At 51.0% G+C, this 17016-nt stretch overlaps 4 protein-coding genes across 4 annotated transcripts; 2 read left to right on the forward strand and 2 right to left on the reverse strand.

Moving 5' to 3' along the window:
• Positions 1-721: 721 nt before the first annotated feature.
• On the forward strand, positions 722-1761 carry CDV56_100238 (alpha/beta hydrolase; the record flags this gene model as incomplete). Its single annotated transcript, XM_026753857.1, has 3 exons — positions 722-838; positions 903-1059; positions 1118-1761. 3 exons carry the CDS (start codon positions 722-724, stop codon positions 1759-1761), a joined length of 918 nt encoding a protein of 305 aa, XP_026609793.1.
• Positions 1762-2170: 409 nt separating this feature from the next.
• On the reverse strand, positions 2171-4567 carry CDV56_100517 (uncharacterized protein; the record flags this gene model as incomplete). The annotated part of the gene is made up of 1 exon (XM_026754136.1): positions 2171-4567. The coding sequence occupies one exon, from the start codon at positions 4565-4567 to the stop codon at positions 2171-2173; it is 2397 nt and encodes a 798-aa protein (XP_026609794.1).
• A 505-nt stretch (positions 4568-5072) lies between these two features.
• Positions 5073-15223, forward strand: fma-PKS (polyketide synthase fmaB; the record flags this gene model as incomplete). Its single annotated transcript, XM_026754588.1, has 13 exons — positions 5073-5315; positions 5372-5417; positions 5663-5779; positions 5839-5988; positions 6049-6552; positions 6614-6774; positions 6854-7220; positions 7751-8863; positions 8935-13217; positions 13279-13353; positions 13420-13760; positions 13821-14301; positions 14366-15223. 13 exons carry the CDS (start codon positions 5073-5075, stop codon positions 15221-15223), a joined length of 8739 nt encoding a protein of 2912 aa, XP_026609795.1.
• Positions 15224-15943: 720 nt separating this feature from the next.
• On the reverse strand, positions 15944-16603 carry CDV56_102506 (class I SAM-dependent methyltransferase; the record flags this gene model as incomplete). The annotated part of the gene is made up of 1 exon (XM_026756125.1): positions 15944-16603. The coding sequence occupies one exon, from the start codon at positions 16601-16603 to the stop codon at positions 15944-15946; it is 660 nt and encodes a 219-aa protein (XP_026609796.1).
• Between the last annotated feature and the right edge of the window lie 413 nt (positions 16604-17016).

A 17016-nucleotide genomic window follows, 5' to 3' on the forward strand; every position in this document is an offset into this window, starting at 1 on the left:
TTGGACGGTAAGAAATCGCTAAGGGGTTCTAACTAGGGCCGCAACGGCCGAACAAGAAAAGATTGGTGCCTAAGGCAGCTCGCGAGTGCCGATAGGCTCGAGCATACAGCGGGCCTTGCCCGCTACAGCTCTAGCCAGCTTCTTAACTTAATTACTACACAGTAGTAGCTTCTTAATTTAACCTAGAACCTCAGGGAAGGGAGTATATCCCTTAAAATAATAATTTTTAATATCTCTTATAAACTGGGCTCATAACTATCAGATTGCAGGTAATCTAGTAATATGATTATACTAGTAATCTGAGCATGCTAGGTCAAACTAGGTCATCTTCTTACTGTGTCCAAGAATGTATGTCATAATCTATGTAAGGAGCGACATAACCAGAAGATATGTGCATTCTGGTCAGGTGAATCTAACTAAAATAGGCAATATAAGCAAGCGTAAAATATACAGTCTAATACCAAAGATACAGTGCTTCAACATATATTAAGCTTTGTATTGCTGATATGGCCGGACGGGCTTTGCTTACGTTTGGGTGCCAATTTTGTACGCTTTAACTGCTTACATGCGGGATGATTACTTCAACCATTTGATTATTCCTATGACGATCGCAGCTCGCTACATTTCTCTATGAATGGGGGATGCAGAAGACAAGAATCATGAGTAGTTCGTATTGCAGATGAGGATTTTCAAAAGCTAGGTTCCTCGTTTGAAGTCCACCATGTCTCCAGCTACGAGCCGTCGAACAGTTAAATGCGAAACAATTGACGGGATTTCACTAGAAGCATGGCTCTGGGAGGTTGAAGGCCCCGCGCCCGTAATTGTCATGACTCACGGCGTAGGTTCTCGCGGAGGAAGATGACACGTTGCACAGCAAGACTGATAACTGAGTATTCTCGCAGCTCAATTGCGTCAAAGAATGGAGTCTTGAGGAGACAGCCGAGACCTTCCAGAAAGCAGGCTACAACGTCCTTCTGTACGATCCAAGAGGCATTGGAGGCAGTGAGGGTGTCCCCAGAAACCAGCCTGATCCGTGGCAGTACTCTGAGGACATTTCAGGTATGTCTCCTGCCCTTGTTTGACTGGCAGTTGGGCTAACGACGCTCGCCATTGCAAGATGTCGTCACCTACGCAAGCACACTACCGACTGTTGACTCCCAGCGGATTCTACTCTGGGGTATCTCCTTCGGTGCCAGTGTGACCGCATGCGCTGGCGCCGTTGATCCTCGCGTGGTAGCCGTTCTGATGGTCGCGCCCATTTTCAAGTTCATTCGGCCGGACAAGCGGAGGAAGCTGTTTACACAGCTGATGAAGGACCGTCAATCGCAGATCAGAGGCAATGAGCCTTTCTACCTGCGTCCTTACGACAGTAACGGGGAAAACCCAGCGGGCTACGGTGGCTCCGGTGGGCCATGCGCCAAGGAAGCGTACACGTTGATGGAACTCGGTGTCGAGCGCTATGGATACCGCAACCGCATCACGCTTCAGACATTCCACAAACTGGCGCTGTTCCGTCCCCAAGACTTCCTGCAGGAGATGTTAAACGACAAGCCAATCATGATGGTTGTGCCGGAGAATGATACAATGTCATTGCCAGCGGATCAGCTGGCAGCGTTTGAGAGTTTCAAGTGTCCAAAACAACTTCACATGGCCAAGAACAAAGGTCATATGGATATCTTGTCAGGAGAGGAGTTCACGCAGAACATGTCTGCGATGATAAAGTTCTTCAATTCAGTTTCACGCGAAGAAGATCTTGCATAACAGCTATAGATAGTCTGTCTACTATAATGTTTTGTATCGCTACATATATCTCGTTGGTGTGAGCATAGATATGGCCAAGAACTTTGTTGCTGTTGCTGTTGTTATTGTAGGTCCTAGCCTCCTCCGATAATTGAATTGTAGGAAAGTAGTACAGCTATGAGATGCTATTATTGACAAGGTATACTCTCATTAATAACATACATTATGCTCCCATAATACTGTCATAGCCATGGGAGCGTGGTGGATGCGTTCCACGCCCGTCTGTTATCTGGTTCATGCCCATGCTGCAGCTACGTAATAATCACCCTATTAGATCACTGCGATACGTTAGTCAATCTATCAAATCGTCCAAGCCAGCCAACTATGTCTCCTGCCCATGTACGCACGGCGCTCTCGTTAGCTCTGGTGTCTATATTCCCAAGTACTGTGGCGAACGCTTCGCTTGGTATGCACGCAAAGCCTCGGCGCGGTCGCTGGTTCCCAAGACAGAGGTATAAGCAGCGTTTTCAGCTTCTTCATTGGCCATAGCCAGAGCGCTCAAGGCAGCGCGGACGGCGATAGGGCCTCCGGCACAGATATCATGGGCCAACGACAACGCATTGGCTAGAGTTAGCCTTCTGACAGCGCCCAAATCCGCACAGTCCTGTTCGCCAGAAAACACAAGCCGGTTGCATAAGCCCATTTGCGCTGCTTCCACGGCCTTGACACGGCGACCGGTAAGGATCATGTCAAGAGCGTGTGACTGGCCGACAACTCGCGGTAGTCGATGCGTCCCGCCAGCGCCAGGGATAATGGCAAGTTTAGTCTCTGGCAAGCCAACGACGGCATTGCCGGAAAACACCCGGAGATGGCAGCAAAGGGCAAGTTCCAAACCGCCGCCGAGCGCCACGCCGGATACACAAGCAATCGATGGGATGGACAGCGATGCCAGCTTGGAGAAGACGCGGCGGAGCTCCGTTAAGAAGTGCCTAGTCTCGTCGCGGCTCATGTTGCTCCGCTCTTTGAGATCCGCTCCAGCGCAGAAGACATTGTCGTCTGTGCTGGCGATGATGACGGCTCTCACTTGGCTCTGACTTGCTTTGACGTAGACACAATCGAGCTCCCGGTCCAACTCTCGCAGCAGCTGCCTTGAGATGGCGTTACTTGCCCTAGGACGGTTCATTTCAATGATGGCAATCTGTCCATCATGTGGTGCTTCGACGCTGCTATACAGGATCGTGGGACAAGGCTGAATTGACTCTGGTTCCGTTGCTACCATTGCTGTTGTTGCTGCCGCCTTGTTTGTCAGAGCCGGACGACAGCTATTCTTGATAATCGATCCATTGGTGCCGTTGGGCATGCGTTGAGATTGAGAATGTGCGTTGGTGCCATCCGAAAGCTCTGGGAGACACAGGGCCGTACCACCGACAACCTTCAAAAAACTGTTTTGCTTACCTGTATAACGAGTCCATAAATCATCAGTTTCGAGATATCTCAGAGTATCGGCTGACTCTGTAATCATGAATTCACAAGAGCCATCTGAACACATTGGCATCACAATCACTGATCCTATTATCGTGCCTCGTGCCGGATGCCGAAAAGCCTTGACACGGCCGTCCCCAAAAGCCGGACCAAAATCCATTTCGTGGATATTGAACTTGAAATGGCTGGTGTATACGATAGCAGACGAGGCCAAATCTTCCTGGAAGCTCAGGCGGGTGTGGCTCTCCAGTCTGATTCTCTCCATAAAGGCAACCAGATCTCGAATCCTGTCAGCCGTCACGGCTTTCACGTCCGCACGCAGAATGCGGGCAGCGGTACGGAGGCCGGTCTGCGGATCCCGGAGCGCATCAAATGGCATATCGCTCCGCATGATGTAAAATGCGTTCCCAAAGTACGGCTCCGGTAGTTCAAGTAGCTTACGGCAGTCGACAGGCTGGCCAAATGTGGCGACAGCGTCAGCGGAGAGGGCTCCCGCACGATGCCGGGCAACCAAAATACTTCGCCAGATCAGCGCAGCAATTGCATCGCCGGTGGAGATCCAATCCTCGGTGTCACGGGGGAATGCAGGAGAAGCAGCCTTCTTCAGGTCTACCAGAGCGTCGCGACTGATGCGAAAGGTTCTACAGGCATGTTCGACCCCTATGATATTGCCGTGAGCGAATGCAGACGTCGTGAAAGCGGGATGGTTCTCTATGGCACCGATTCTGCCCTCGCCTGAGACCAAGGCAGTCCGATCCGAGACCCATTTCTCTTTGGTCGTTTGCAAAGGGTGTCCGATTTCGCCTGCATGGGCTTTGCGAAGGTGATCTGCGAAGATCTTGACGCACTCGGTCACTCCGGTGCCGTCAATAACTGTGTGAAGAATCTGGATTACGAGGATGACGCCGCCTTGAATGAAGTTGACACGGAAACGGCAGACATCGACAGGTTCTTGCTGGATGTAGATGACTTTTGGTAAAGAACAGAGCTGGTCGGCATCAAACAGATCCTGAGAAAAATTTGCCTTGGCGAGGTCGGCGTAGGAGATCTGATTGCAGAGGTCTTTCACATCGAGATAGGCGTGTCCATTTGGTGATATATTCCGCAGCCAAGGACGATCGCCTTCTTCTTCCGAGTTGGGTACCACAGATCCTGCGAGAAAGGGCACCCGCTGTACAGTATGGTGCAGCGCAATATGCAGTTGGTCCACAATCTGCTCTTTGTTTACGTTTGCTGGAAGAGCGAAACATAGCATTCGTTTTGAGTGTGTTGGCGGGTAAGTCCGATCCCAATACGACAGTTTGAGGTCGAAAGGAGGACCCGAGATGGCAATGGACTTGTCCATTGTTGTTGTTGTTGTTGTTGTTATACAGAACTGAAGGCTCGGTCTCAGTAGTATTATAGATGTGTGAGTTAAAAGAGCCGGCGATGCGGAGCGTGTCTTACTGCTGATGAGCTTCCACCAGGATAATGACTACTTGCAGGTAGGTAGCTGGCGAGAAGGAAGTTTAATCTATGTTATTACCAGGATTATCATCTAAGCCGTACTGGCAATCGTCACCACGGTTCGCAAATGATTATGCCTTACGATGACAGAAGACCAGTTGCATAATCAACTTTTAGCCTTGATTTGGGACGTAATCGTGCATGTACTCGTAAGCTGAACTAACTGTAAGTTCAGCTTTTGTTGATTACTTTCTGCCGCCAGCGCATTATCGACATTCTCCAGGCTCTGCACACGACAGCCATACGACAACGAGGTCTACATTGGGCTTCTCGATCAAGATCTACGACAGGCCCCCATCAAAGCATTGCTACGGAGTGTTCGCCAGACTGGTATGAACTGCGCCATGGAGAGCCAACCCCTTCTATTATCGGAATCACGGGATATCGCACGCTCAGAGGGCATCGTCCAGGACGACGAGGACTTCCGTACAAGTCAGAGCCACGAAGTCCCTCGAGATGGAGATGAAGATGAAGATGACGACAGATCAAGAGAAGATGCTGTCACAAATGCCAAAGTCGCATTGGTCTTCGCTGCCCTGACCTCAACCTCCTTTTTAGTTATGCTCGACATGTCCATTCTTCCAACTGTAGGTAAAGAGCTACTCAACGTACCTGGTTCTGAACTGACCGAAGAACGAGCTAGGCCATCCCGCAAATCACAACCGAGTTCCATTCCTTAGGAGATATCGGTTGGTTCGGTAGTGCATACCTGTTGGCAAGGTAAGTTTGTTTCTACTAGGGGGGCCAAGTTAGACATCTAAGAAAAGTCGCAGTTCTACCATGCAACCATTGACGGGGAAACTATACCTGGGCTTTGGCCTGAAGGCAAGTCAACAACTTCGATTGGCTTATATCATGTCCTAATGCATAGTATAGTATACCTTTCTCACTTTTCTCGGAGTGTTCGAGTTGGGTTCACTGCTCTGTGGTATAGCACCAAGCTCCAACTTGTTCATTCTTGCACGAGCCGCCGCGGGTCTAGGGGCGTCTGGTTTACTGAATGGGGCACTCAGCATCATCGCCGCTATTGCTCCAATGCATAAACGTCCAGGTAAGGCAGGTCCAAGCGTATTATTGAAAATAGTGATGAAGCTAAGCAATCGAATCTAGCGCTCATTGGCTTTATGATGTTAAGTATGTCTGTCTCCAACAATATAGGCTTCCAGAACTCACAAGTCACTGCACCAGTTGGCCAACTCGGAATGGTCGGTGGGCCAGTCCTCGGTGGTTTTCTCACGCAATATGCGGGCTGGCGATGGTGTAAGTCGGCGTATCGCTACTTCTTACGGAGTACTCAGCAAAGTTTGACACGACCTCTAGGCTTCTACATCAATCTGCCAATTGGCGCCGTCTCATCCATCATTCTTTCCAGTCTTTGCATCCCAGATGGCTTTATGCGATCCACAGCAAAGTCAAAATTGGCCCTTTTCTTTAGCCTTGACCCAATTGGATTCGTCCTATTCACTGCGTTCACAGTTACGTTCTTCATAACCCTTCAGTGGGGTGGAAGCATCTATGAGTGGATGAGCCCTGTCATCATTGGCCTGCTATGTGCTTCACTCGTCTTGTTTTCGTTGTTTGCCGTGTGGGAAAGATTCGTAGTCGGTGAGAATGCCATGTTCCCATACTCTATGCTGCGCAAGCGGGTTGTCTGGGCATCATGCTTGACCATATTTCTTTTACAGGGCTGTGCGCTCATCTACTTGTACTACCTACCGATGTACTTTCAAGCTGTTAAAGGCGCATCTCCACTTTCAAGCGGTCTTTACAACTCTCCAGGTATCGGGAGTCAGATGCTCTTGGCTGCAGTATCTGGTGTCTTGGGTAAGTTCTTCTCAAAACTCGAAAGCTAAACCGCCTGCTGCTATTGCTGAAATTTATATAGTTGGGAGGATGGGATACTATCTTCCGTGGGTCCTTGCAAGCGGAATTCTCTGTCTTCTTGGGTCAGGCTTGATATCGACCTTGACACCTGAGACCAGCCCTGTCGCCTGGATCAGCTACCAGATTATTGCTGGAATTGGGCGAGGGTGTGGTACAACGATGGTAAGCGATATCTATCCATTGTGCATGCTGTTCGACCGAAGCTGACAGTTTTCTTTGTTTTTTTTATATTTTTTTTTAGCCTATGGTGGCGACGCAAAATATCCTCTCACCTGAACAGATTCCACTTGGGATGTCTCTGGTAGCATTTTGCCAATCGTTCGGCGGTTCCATGTTCCTCATGTTTGCACAAATCATTTTCAGCTACAGTCTTGTAGGTGGTCTAAAGAGATTTGCACCTACAGTCGATATACCCACTGTGATCGATGCTGGGGCTGCTGGTCTACGAAATGTGGTGCAGCCCGGGGAACTGCCTGGCGTCATAAAAGCTTACAATTTAAGCTTCACAAGAGAGTTCTATCTTGCAGCAGTTGCTTACATCGCAATGATTTTCTCTGCTTGGGGAATGGGGTGGCACAGCGTCAAGAAGCAGAAAGACGGCAGCCATAGTTAAGCTGGCCGAAGCATGAAGACGGATATTGTTATGTTATGCGAATTCAATCATCTTTTTTTTCATCCCATAATAAGCGCTGTGGTCATTCATATCGAAAGATCTGACTGATTATAAGAAGTGATAGGTTTACGGCACGGTAATACTTGCTTACTCGTTACAGCCTTACGGCCCACATGCGACGACCGTCCAGAGTGCTATTATGATGATAGTATTACTAGTGGTAGCATTATTATTTACACTATATTATCAGCGTGGAAGCTTTTGCCTTAAATATATTCGTTCTATAAGTCGACTGCGCAGCCATCAACTGGTGACCTACGGCATAACTAGGCTCGAATAGACTCATTACATTGCTTGTACGCATGAGTTGAAGCAGGCTCTTTTACTTGCTCCGATACTACTCTATCAATCTTCTGCTCTTTGAATTTGCTTTTTTATTTTTCTTTTTGTTTGACAACATGACCCAACCAATGCATGACAGCCGAGAGCCTATTGCCATTGTAGGCTTTGCATGCCGGCTCCCAGGTGGCAACTACACGCCTCACAAGTTCTGGGAGTTTTTGGAACGAGGCGAGATCGCATACAACAAGGTGCCAGAGTCAAGATTCAACCATGCGGCTCATTATGACGGGTCATTGAAACCCAGGACCATGCGCCAGCCTGGTGGCATGTTTCTCAAAGATATTGACTTGGCAGACTTTGATGCCACCTTCTTCGAGCTACCAGCAGCCGAGGCTACTGCTATGGATCCTGCACAGAGGCAAATGCTAGAGGTGGTCTACGAAGGCTTGGAAAATGCTGGCATTCCCCTGGATAAGATCAACGGCCAACTTGTCGGCTGCTATGTTGGCAACTACGCCTCAGATTATGCAGACATGGGTGCTCGAGACCCAGAAGACCGAGCGCCTGGACATGGGCTAGGAATTGCACGCACCATTCTGGCCAACCGCTTGAGTCACTTTTTAAATGTTCACGGACCTAGCATCACCCTTGACACAGCCTGCTCCAGTAGCCTGGTTGGCCTGGACCTCGCCTGTCAGGCCCTGCGATCAGGCACAATTGATATGGGAATTGTGGCCGCTGCCAATGTGTACATGAGTCCGGAACACCTGATTGATGCTGGCGGAGTTGGAGGAGCACACTCGCCTACGGCTTTATGCCATACTTTCGATGCCGCTGCTGACGGTTACGTCAAGGCTGAGGCGGTAAACACAGCCATTGTTAAGAGACTGTCGGATGCCATTCGCGATTCGGACCCTATCCGTGCCGTGGTTCTAGGTACGGCCTCGAACCATAACGGAAGGACGATGGGCATTGCCAGCCCAAGCGCGGATGCTCAAGCGATGGCCATTCGAGCGGCTTACGCGAACGCTGGTATCACTGACTTCAATCAGACTGCCTTCTTTGAGTTCCACGGCACAGCAACGCAAGCAGGTGACGCCGCGGAAAGTGAGGGAGTTGCATCTGTCTTCTCTGCGACCCGAGCTACCGAAAGTCCGTTGATCATAGGATCTGTAAAGAGTAACGTCGGCCACTCGGAGCCAGCTGCTGGCTTGACAGGTCTCATAAAGGCGGTTCTCTCTATCGAGAAGGGGGCTATTCCCGGCAATCCCACTTTCGTTAACCCGAGCCCCAAAAGTGAGTTCATATGACTGGCCTTCTTCACAGTGGATAGATTCAGAGAATCCTTGCTTATATACTCCTGACAGTTGACTTCGCTGGGAACAAGTTGAGGGCGACACGAACCTTAATCCCATGGCCCAAGGACGCTCTACGGAGAGCGTCTGTCAATTCTTTCGGCATCGGCGGCTCCAACGCGCATGCGATAGTGGAGGCGGCCAAGGCAGAACACAGATTAAATCATGTATATTCATATCGCGATGCAAACAGTGACTTCACGCTGGACGATGACAACGACGACGAAGAGAATCAGATGTATACTCTCGTTGTCTCTGCAAACGACAGCGCTAGCCTTGCCGCAAACACCCGAGCCCTCTGCGCTCATCTAATGAACCCCAATGTGAAAGTCAATCTCGCAGATGTGGCATACACCCTCTCCGAGCGTCGTACGCGCTTGTTCCATCGAGCGTTCGTATCTACGCGAACCACGGATCTTCACGAGAATCTTTTCACTGTTGCCAAGAAGAGCCCTAAGCCACCAAAGGTTGGGTTTCTGTTCACAGGTCAAGGAGCCCAATGGCCTCGAATGGGTAGGGCTCTTGTGGAGGCTGTTCCATGGGTTCGCTCCACGCTGGAAGACTTGGATAAGGTTCTCCAATCCTTACCAAATCCACCAGAGTGGTCTCTTGTCTCCGAGTTGACGGAAGATCGCTCTGCCGAACATGTACGCCAGCCCGACCTGGCGCAACCACTTGTCGCTGCGCTTCAACTGTGTCTTGTGGACGTGTTGAGATCGTGGGGAATCAAACCAACAAGCGTTCTCGGCCATTCATCCGGAGAAGGCGCCGCAGCCTACGCCGCTGGTTGGATGTCGCGTGCAGATTGTATCAAGTGCGCTTTCTACCGTGGCCAAGCGGCCAAGAATATCAGTGATCAGATGGAAACCGATGTAGGTATGCTTGCTGTTGGTGTCAGCGCCGAGGCGGCTGCGCCATTCGTGGAGAAGCACCCCGGCAATGCATTCATAGCATGCTATAACAGTCCCACCAGTCTCACCATCTCGGGTCGAGTCTCTGCTCTCAAGGCAATAGAAGCGGAGCTCAAGGCAGCCGGCCATTTTGCAAGGGCTTTGTTGGTCGACATGGCGTATCACACCCCATTCATGGCTGCTGCTGCTGAAGGCTACCAGCAGCTTCTCGACAACGACCAGGAATTTGGACACCAAGATGGCTCTCAATCTGGCATAGCAATGTTCTCCTCGGTGACAGGCTTAAAGAACGAGACGCGAACGGGATCGATGTATTGGAAAACTAACATGATCTCTCCGGTACGTTTTGATTCCGCACTGGAGGAGATGATCAAGCAAGACTCTCCGGATATCCTGATCGAAATTGGGCCGGCTGGTGCTCTGGCGGGCCCGGTTGCGCAACTGTTGAAATCTCTGGCCAATGCAGGACACATAACATACTGCACTGCATGGAGTCGCGGTGCCAATGCTAAAAAGTCGCTGTTTGATGTCGCCGGCCGCCTCTTTATCCAAGGTGGCAACGTTGACCTTGCGGTGGTCAATCGGTACGACGACACAACTGTACATACTGTCGTTGACCTGCCCAACTATTCATGGAATCATGCCGTCAAATATTGGCATGAGAGCGCTGCTAGCAAGGACTGGCGATTCAGGAAGTTCCCTGTTCACGATCTCCTGGGTAGCAAAGTGCTCGGCGCTCCTTGGCACACTCCGGTCTGGCGCAATCGACTTAACGCCAGCAACGTACCATGGATCATGCAGCATAAGATGGGAGGCGATGCTATCATGCCCGCGGCCGGTTACCTGACCATAGCCGTAGAAGCACTCTTCCAGAAGCTCCGTGCCCTCAACCCTGACAAGTGTGCCGCAAGTCCCAACGAGCTCAGCTATTGCTTCCGCAACGTGCGCTTCCAGCGAGCAATGGTGGTTGAGGAGAACAGGGACGTCCGCATGATGCTGACCCTAACCAAAGTCCTCGGTAGCAATGACTGGCACGAATTCCGCATTTCTTCCACGTCCGAGACAGACGTTACTGCGGAACATTGCTTCGGTCTGATTCGTACCCAAGATGCCGTCAACGACGTTTCGCAGCATCTCACACCCCTGAAATCCACCGTACCGGTCGAGCGGTGGTACAAGGCTACCAGAGATATCGGCATGGGCTTCGGGCCTGTCTTCAAGAGAATGCTCCAGGTGGAATCGACAAGTGGCGTACGTGCGTGTCGTGTGCTCCTCACGATGAAGCCGCCAGAGTCGGCGCATTCGCCTCAGTCTTACTATCCGGTTCATCCAGCTGCACTTGATGGCTGCTTCCAGACTCCCATCCCAGCAAACATGGAAGGAGATATCGTCAATGTCAGAGATGTCATGATCCCAACGATTGTAGACGAGGTCATCATCAACAAGCTTCCAACTGAACTTAACGATGCTATTGCGGAGCCCAGCTCGGTATACTCGGGACGAGGCCGACCAGACGAGGACAAATCCTGGATCGCCAGTAGCTCCGTCTTCGACTCCCAGAGCGGTGCTTTGATGGTTCGTGTCACAGGCCTCCACTACATCAAGTTGGATGTGCCTCCGAATCCGGATCCTCACACGTTTGACCAAATTCGGTGGGCACCAGATGTCTCGCTCTTGACGCAGGACCAGATGCTGCACCTTGACCCTGAAACGTCAGGCAATAGACTAAACAAAGTCATCGATCTCATTGCTTACAAGAAGCCTGCATTGAGGGTCTTGGAGGTCAATCTCGATGAAGAAGATTCGTCGTGCTTGTGGTTCGATTCTGGCAACGCGGCGTACAGACAATCTTACACCAAGTACGACTTCGGCGCGCCAAACAGCAATGCTCTGGCAAGCGTCTCAGCCAAGTACGAAGGCAAGGAAAACAGCGCCTTCCTCCTCATTGCCCCCGACGAACAGGCTTTCGGCATACCGCCACCTCCAGAGCCTTACGACCTGGCTTTGATCAAACTTTCCAAGACCGCGTCGACGGCCGAGGATATCCTGCATAATATTCTTCCCCTGCTGTCTGCCGATGCTTGCACGCTTGTAGTGCGTGCGAGTGATGAGAATGGGGCAACCGCAGAGCAGGCTGGAAGTGCAGGCGAATCGGATGGATTCGAGCACATCACCACCGCCGAAACCTCGCACACAGCGTCGGCGGGTTCAGCTCCAGGCTCTTCCCGGTCAGAGGACAAAAAGGCTTCCAGTTCCGTCGATTCAGCTGCTTGGAATCATGACTATCTCAAGCACAACAATCTTGCAGGCCCCATTGAGCTTGGAGACACTACTGAAGATGGACGATCGGCCTATCTCCTGCCACCGTCTCGGTCACACCAGGTCAAATCTATCAGCCAGCGAACGCTCGTGGTCCCTCGACTGAACGACGGCGCCGATTCAGCTCTGACGGCGTCACTTCGATCGAGCCTCGAGTCGGCGGGCTGGCTCGTAGAGGAGCGTTCGGCTCCGTTCCAAAGGCTCGCAGAAGGCGAAATCGCTCTTGTGTTGGACGAATTGACAAGCCCCTTGCTTAGATATGCCGACGAAGAGCAGTGGAACGCCCTCAAGGCGCTGGTCAGTTCTGGCAACCCACTGCTCTGGGTCACAAAGGGAGCGCAGTCCTCTGCAACCGATCCAGATCATGCCCTAGTTTACGGTTTGTTCCGCGTGGCTCGCCGAGAAGATCATGGCGCCAACCTCACCATCCTCGATGTGCAGTCCAGCACAGGCCGTGCCATGGAGCTCGCTATCGATCAAGTGCTTCGATTGCTGGCCGAAGGTGCGCCGACGGAAAGCGAGATAATGGAGCGCGAAGGCGTCCTGCACATCCAGAGAGTCATTCCCGATGTGCCCATCAACGAGTTCAAGCGTGCGGAGACCCAAGGGCTGGAAGTCGTTCCCAAATCATTCCACGGCAATGAGGTACAGGTCCAACTGAGGGCTGAGCAGCTGGGAACACTCGAGGGCCTGACCTGGTGCGAGACAGAAGTAACAGAGCCTGCAGTTGAGGAGGATCATATTGAGGTTGAAGTTATGGCGGTCGGTGTCAACTTCAAGGACGTTGCCGTGACCATGGGTATCGTTCCCGATAACGAATACAGCCTCGGCTACGAGTGCGCTGGTGTTGTTCGGCGACTCGGGCCAGCAGTGAAGAAGTTTCATGTCGGCGATCGTGTGTGCATGCTGAAGCAAGGCAGTCACGCAAACCGCATCAGAGTTCATGTTGACCGCTGCCACGTCATCCCGGACACGATGAGCTACGAGGATGCTGCAACTATTCCATGTGTATATCTGACCTCTCTCTACGCTTTGTATCACTTGGCAGGTTTGCAAGAAGGCCAGGTAAGCTAGTCTTCATACTGAATATTGTTTGACGACTCGCGCTAACAACTCGGTTCTGCAGGCTGTCCTCATTCACTCTGCAACAGGAGGCATCGGCATCGCTTGCATCGAGCTCGCTCGGCACAAAAAGGCAGAGGTAAGCCCAAGCTAAGTCCCAGGCTGATGAGTCCAATTAACGCGTCTTGTGTTTACTACTACTTAGATCTACGTGACCGTGGGCACGGAGGAGAAGCGCCAATTCTTGGAAAAAGAATACGGCATCTCAAGAAGCCGCATGTTCTCTTCTCGTAGCACCAAATTCGCAAGCGAAATCATGCGAGAGACCAACGGTCGCGGCGTTGATGCCATTGTCAACTCACTGGTCGGGGAACTGCTTGATGCTTCGTGGAGAATTATCGCAGACGGTGGCACCATGGTCGAGATCGGCAAGAGAGATATTGTGGACCGAAACACCTTGGCCATGGAACCCTTCGACAGGAACTGTTCGTTCCGAGCTGTTGACCTCTCTTACACCAAGCACTTCAACGAGCCCATAGTAGCAAGGTTTGCCTCCAACTTTCGCTCTCTAGGAAAACCAGCGCTAACTGTAGACCATGTATGTAGGCTCCTGACTGAACTTTTTATTCTCATCAACGCAGGTCACATCAAACCGATCCATCCGGTCACCACGTTCGGCTTCGAAGAAGCACCCGCAGCCCTGGCTTTCATTCGCACTGGACGTCATATTGGCAAGATCGTGATAACAAACAAGAACGACAGAGAGATCATTGTGCCCACCCGACCAGCCATCCGTAGACTCAGGCTATCCCCAGATGTCTCGTATCTCATTGTGGGCGGTCTGAAGGGCCTCTGCGGTACGTTGGCTGTGCACATGGCACAGCATGGCGCTCGACACATTGTCGTTAGCAATCGCAGCGGCATCAGCGATGAGGCGTCGGCTGGGATTGTGCGAGCCTGCATGTCGTATGGCTGCCGGGTGACTGAGGCCAAGGGTGACATTGGAAACATGGATTTCGTCAAAGGCTTGGTGCAAAACACCTTTCCAAGGCTTGGCGGCATTGTCCAGGCAGCCATGGCGCTGAATGTAAGTCTATAGTCTAAGGGGCGATGAGTATATTGATATCGACTTCTAACACCATTATGCGCAGGACACGAGCTACGAGTCGATGACCAAGGACCAGTACCGGAACACGATCTATGCCAAGGTCGAGGGTACTTGGAACCTGCACAATGCAACTCAAGAGCTGTTGAAGCAGCCTCTGGACTTCTTCACCATGCTCTCAAGTACCTCGGGTGTTGCAGGTCGTGTAGGACAAGCCAACTATGCCGCTGCCAACACATTCCTTGATGCTTTCGCTAGCTGGCGGCAGCGCCAGGGCCTGTGTGCCAACTCGGTCGACCTTGGACTGATCGAAGATGTTGGATATGTTGCAGAAGACGAGACGGGTCTGGATGCGAAGATCAACAGAGCCCACTGGATCCCCATCAACGAAAGCATGTTACGCCGCATCTTCACCTACTCCGTGTTGCAGCAAGATAGACATTCTCCGCTCAACAAGGAGTCCTCTGCTCAATTAGTGACGGGAATTGCATATCCATATCCGCAAGACGGATCGGACACTTCGCTCAACCCCCGCTTTAGTCATTTGTGGTCTTTCCGTGGCGCTGGACGCAAGGGAGGCGCGGACGGTGGCAGCGGCAGCGACGACATCGATCAAGGAGTTCGCGCTCTGCAATCGTTGCACAAGTCAGGCGCAGACACTGCAAGGTTGACGAAAGCTTGCATCCAAGTCATTTGTTTGCAGTTTGCACGCATTTTGCGACTCGGCGAGGAAGTAGAGCCGGGTAAGTCACCCATGTCATATGGACTTGATTCGTTGTCGGGTGTTGAGCTGCGCAATTGGGTACGCCACAAGCTCGATGTCACGCTGAGCACTTTGGATATTGTCAATGCCACTTCTCTACTGGCTCTGGCTGAGAAGATTGTGTCAAAACTTTCGTCATAGTAGTGTTCACATGGTGTATATAATTTGGTGCACCTTGCGGGATAGGGGAACGAATATACCTAGACATGACATATGACGGAGCGCCGGATAAAGAGAGAACTGATGAATTGACACACATTTTATTATGGTCCTTCTGAAAACATAGCATTGCCAGGAAGCCCCTTATTCCATCCCTGTCACGCGGTGTGGTGACATCCATGATAGCTCGACCATACACAAAGTTCCATGGGACCACGAGAGCGAGAACGAGAGCTAGAACACCTTTAGATAGGAATATACTTGATTCCTGGTGTTTCCACAGATGATGATTATCTTCTAACCGGGCTACTAAGCGTGTAGTAACTAGAGAACTCCCTGCGCCTTTTCTTCCCTGAATCGATAGTGACGAGGCTTAGAATTCGACTAGATGCTTCAACCATTAGCTTATACTAGACATTACATAGCTAGCTACAGGCGGGATTAATTGAGCAGTTGGATCAAATACTTATAGAGCCATCAAGGGCATAATGGCGGTATATAACGGGTTGTATGGTACACCGAGTTTTACTACCTTGCTGGGAATGTAGAAATCCTTGCCACACTGTGGATTCACATCCATTATAGATACATATCCATCCATACCACCGCTGTGATCTTAGTATCTGTGCCTTCGTTTACCCACACTGCTTCTATTCATCCAGCTTCACATTCGCCTAGCTTCATAATCTTTGCAGCATTCCGCTACGTAGGAGATTCTTTCTTTTGTGCCACCACCCACATAAACTCGGCATCAAAGTCTGGATCACCCTCTTCCAACTTCCCATCGCCTGCTTGCAATACTTCCACCTGCAATACATCAAATCCGATTTCTGTTAGCATTGCTCGATTCTCATCCACGCCATAGCTGCTCCAGAACATTCCATATCCTAGGAATTCGCCATGGATTTCTTCTTCATCGATAGTCGCAAGATTCAAAACGAAGACACCTCCGGGCTTCAACCAACCATGGATCTTGGTGAGCATGGCCTTGAGCTTTGACCGTGGAAGGTGGAACAGCGTATAGAAGCTGATTACGCCATGGAAGCTCGCAGGCTCGAAAGTGAGGGTAGTCATGTTACCCGCGACCAGCTTGGCCCCCGGGCAACGGGCCTTGGCCATCTCGATCTGCTTGGTTGAGATGTCATTTGCCACCACTTGAGCGCCTTGGTCGAGAAGCATTTTCACAATAGGAATTCCGGGACCACAACCAAGCTCTAGAATGGAGGGTGAAGGTTGCAGCTTGTCTAGGAGCATCTTGGTGTATCTTTGTCGCGGCGACTTCTGGCTCTCGACCCACTGCAGGTACCATTCTGTAATATTGTCGTAGGCGTATTCAACAATACCTTCAGGTGTGTCAGACATCTTTCCGAAGGAGCAGGAGTAGAATATCGTGGTGGGAGACAGGGCGGTGGAGATGTGCGGAGATTGTTAACTGGAGCCTGTGGCTGAACTGTTGGATACCGACAAATACCCTCCCAACTGGGAGATAACATCTATACGAGTATACAGCGGTAGATGAAAAAGAAGATGATTTTCCGTAGCGAGTGTAGGTGATACAGTTGACACATCACCCTGCACTCTTAGCCGCCTGCCTACCCGATAGTCAGCTGACCTACGACGTAGGCACTGAGAGAATCGGGAAGCGCCCAGTGTCCAATTAGGATGGCTCAGGGGCCAACTATATATAGGCTGACTAAGTCGGGACGCTAAACCTAAACGGGATGGAATCCTGACACCCCCCCTCGGACCGACTACAAAGCCTACATATCTACCAA

This window comes from Aspergillus thermomutatus, assembly GCF_002237265.1.
Source record: "Aspergillus thermomutatus strain HMR AF 39 chromosome Unknown NODE_413, whole genome shotgun sequence".
Classification (NCBI taxonomy): Eukaryota; Fungi; Ascomycota; class Eurotiomycetes; order Eurotiales; family Aspergillaceae; genus Aspergillus; species Aspergillus thermomutatus.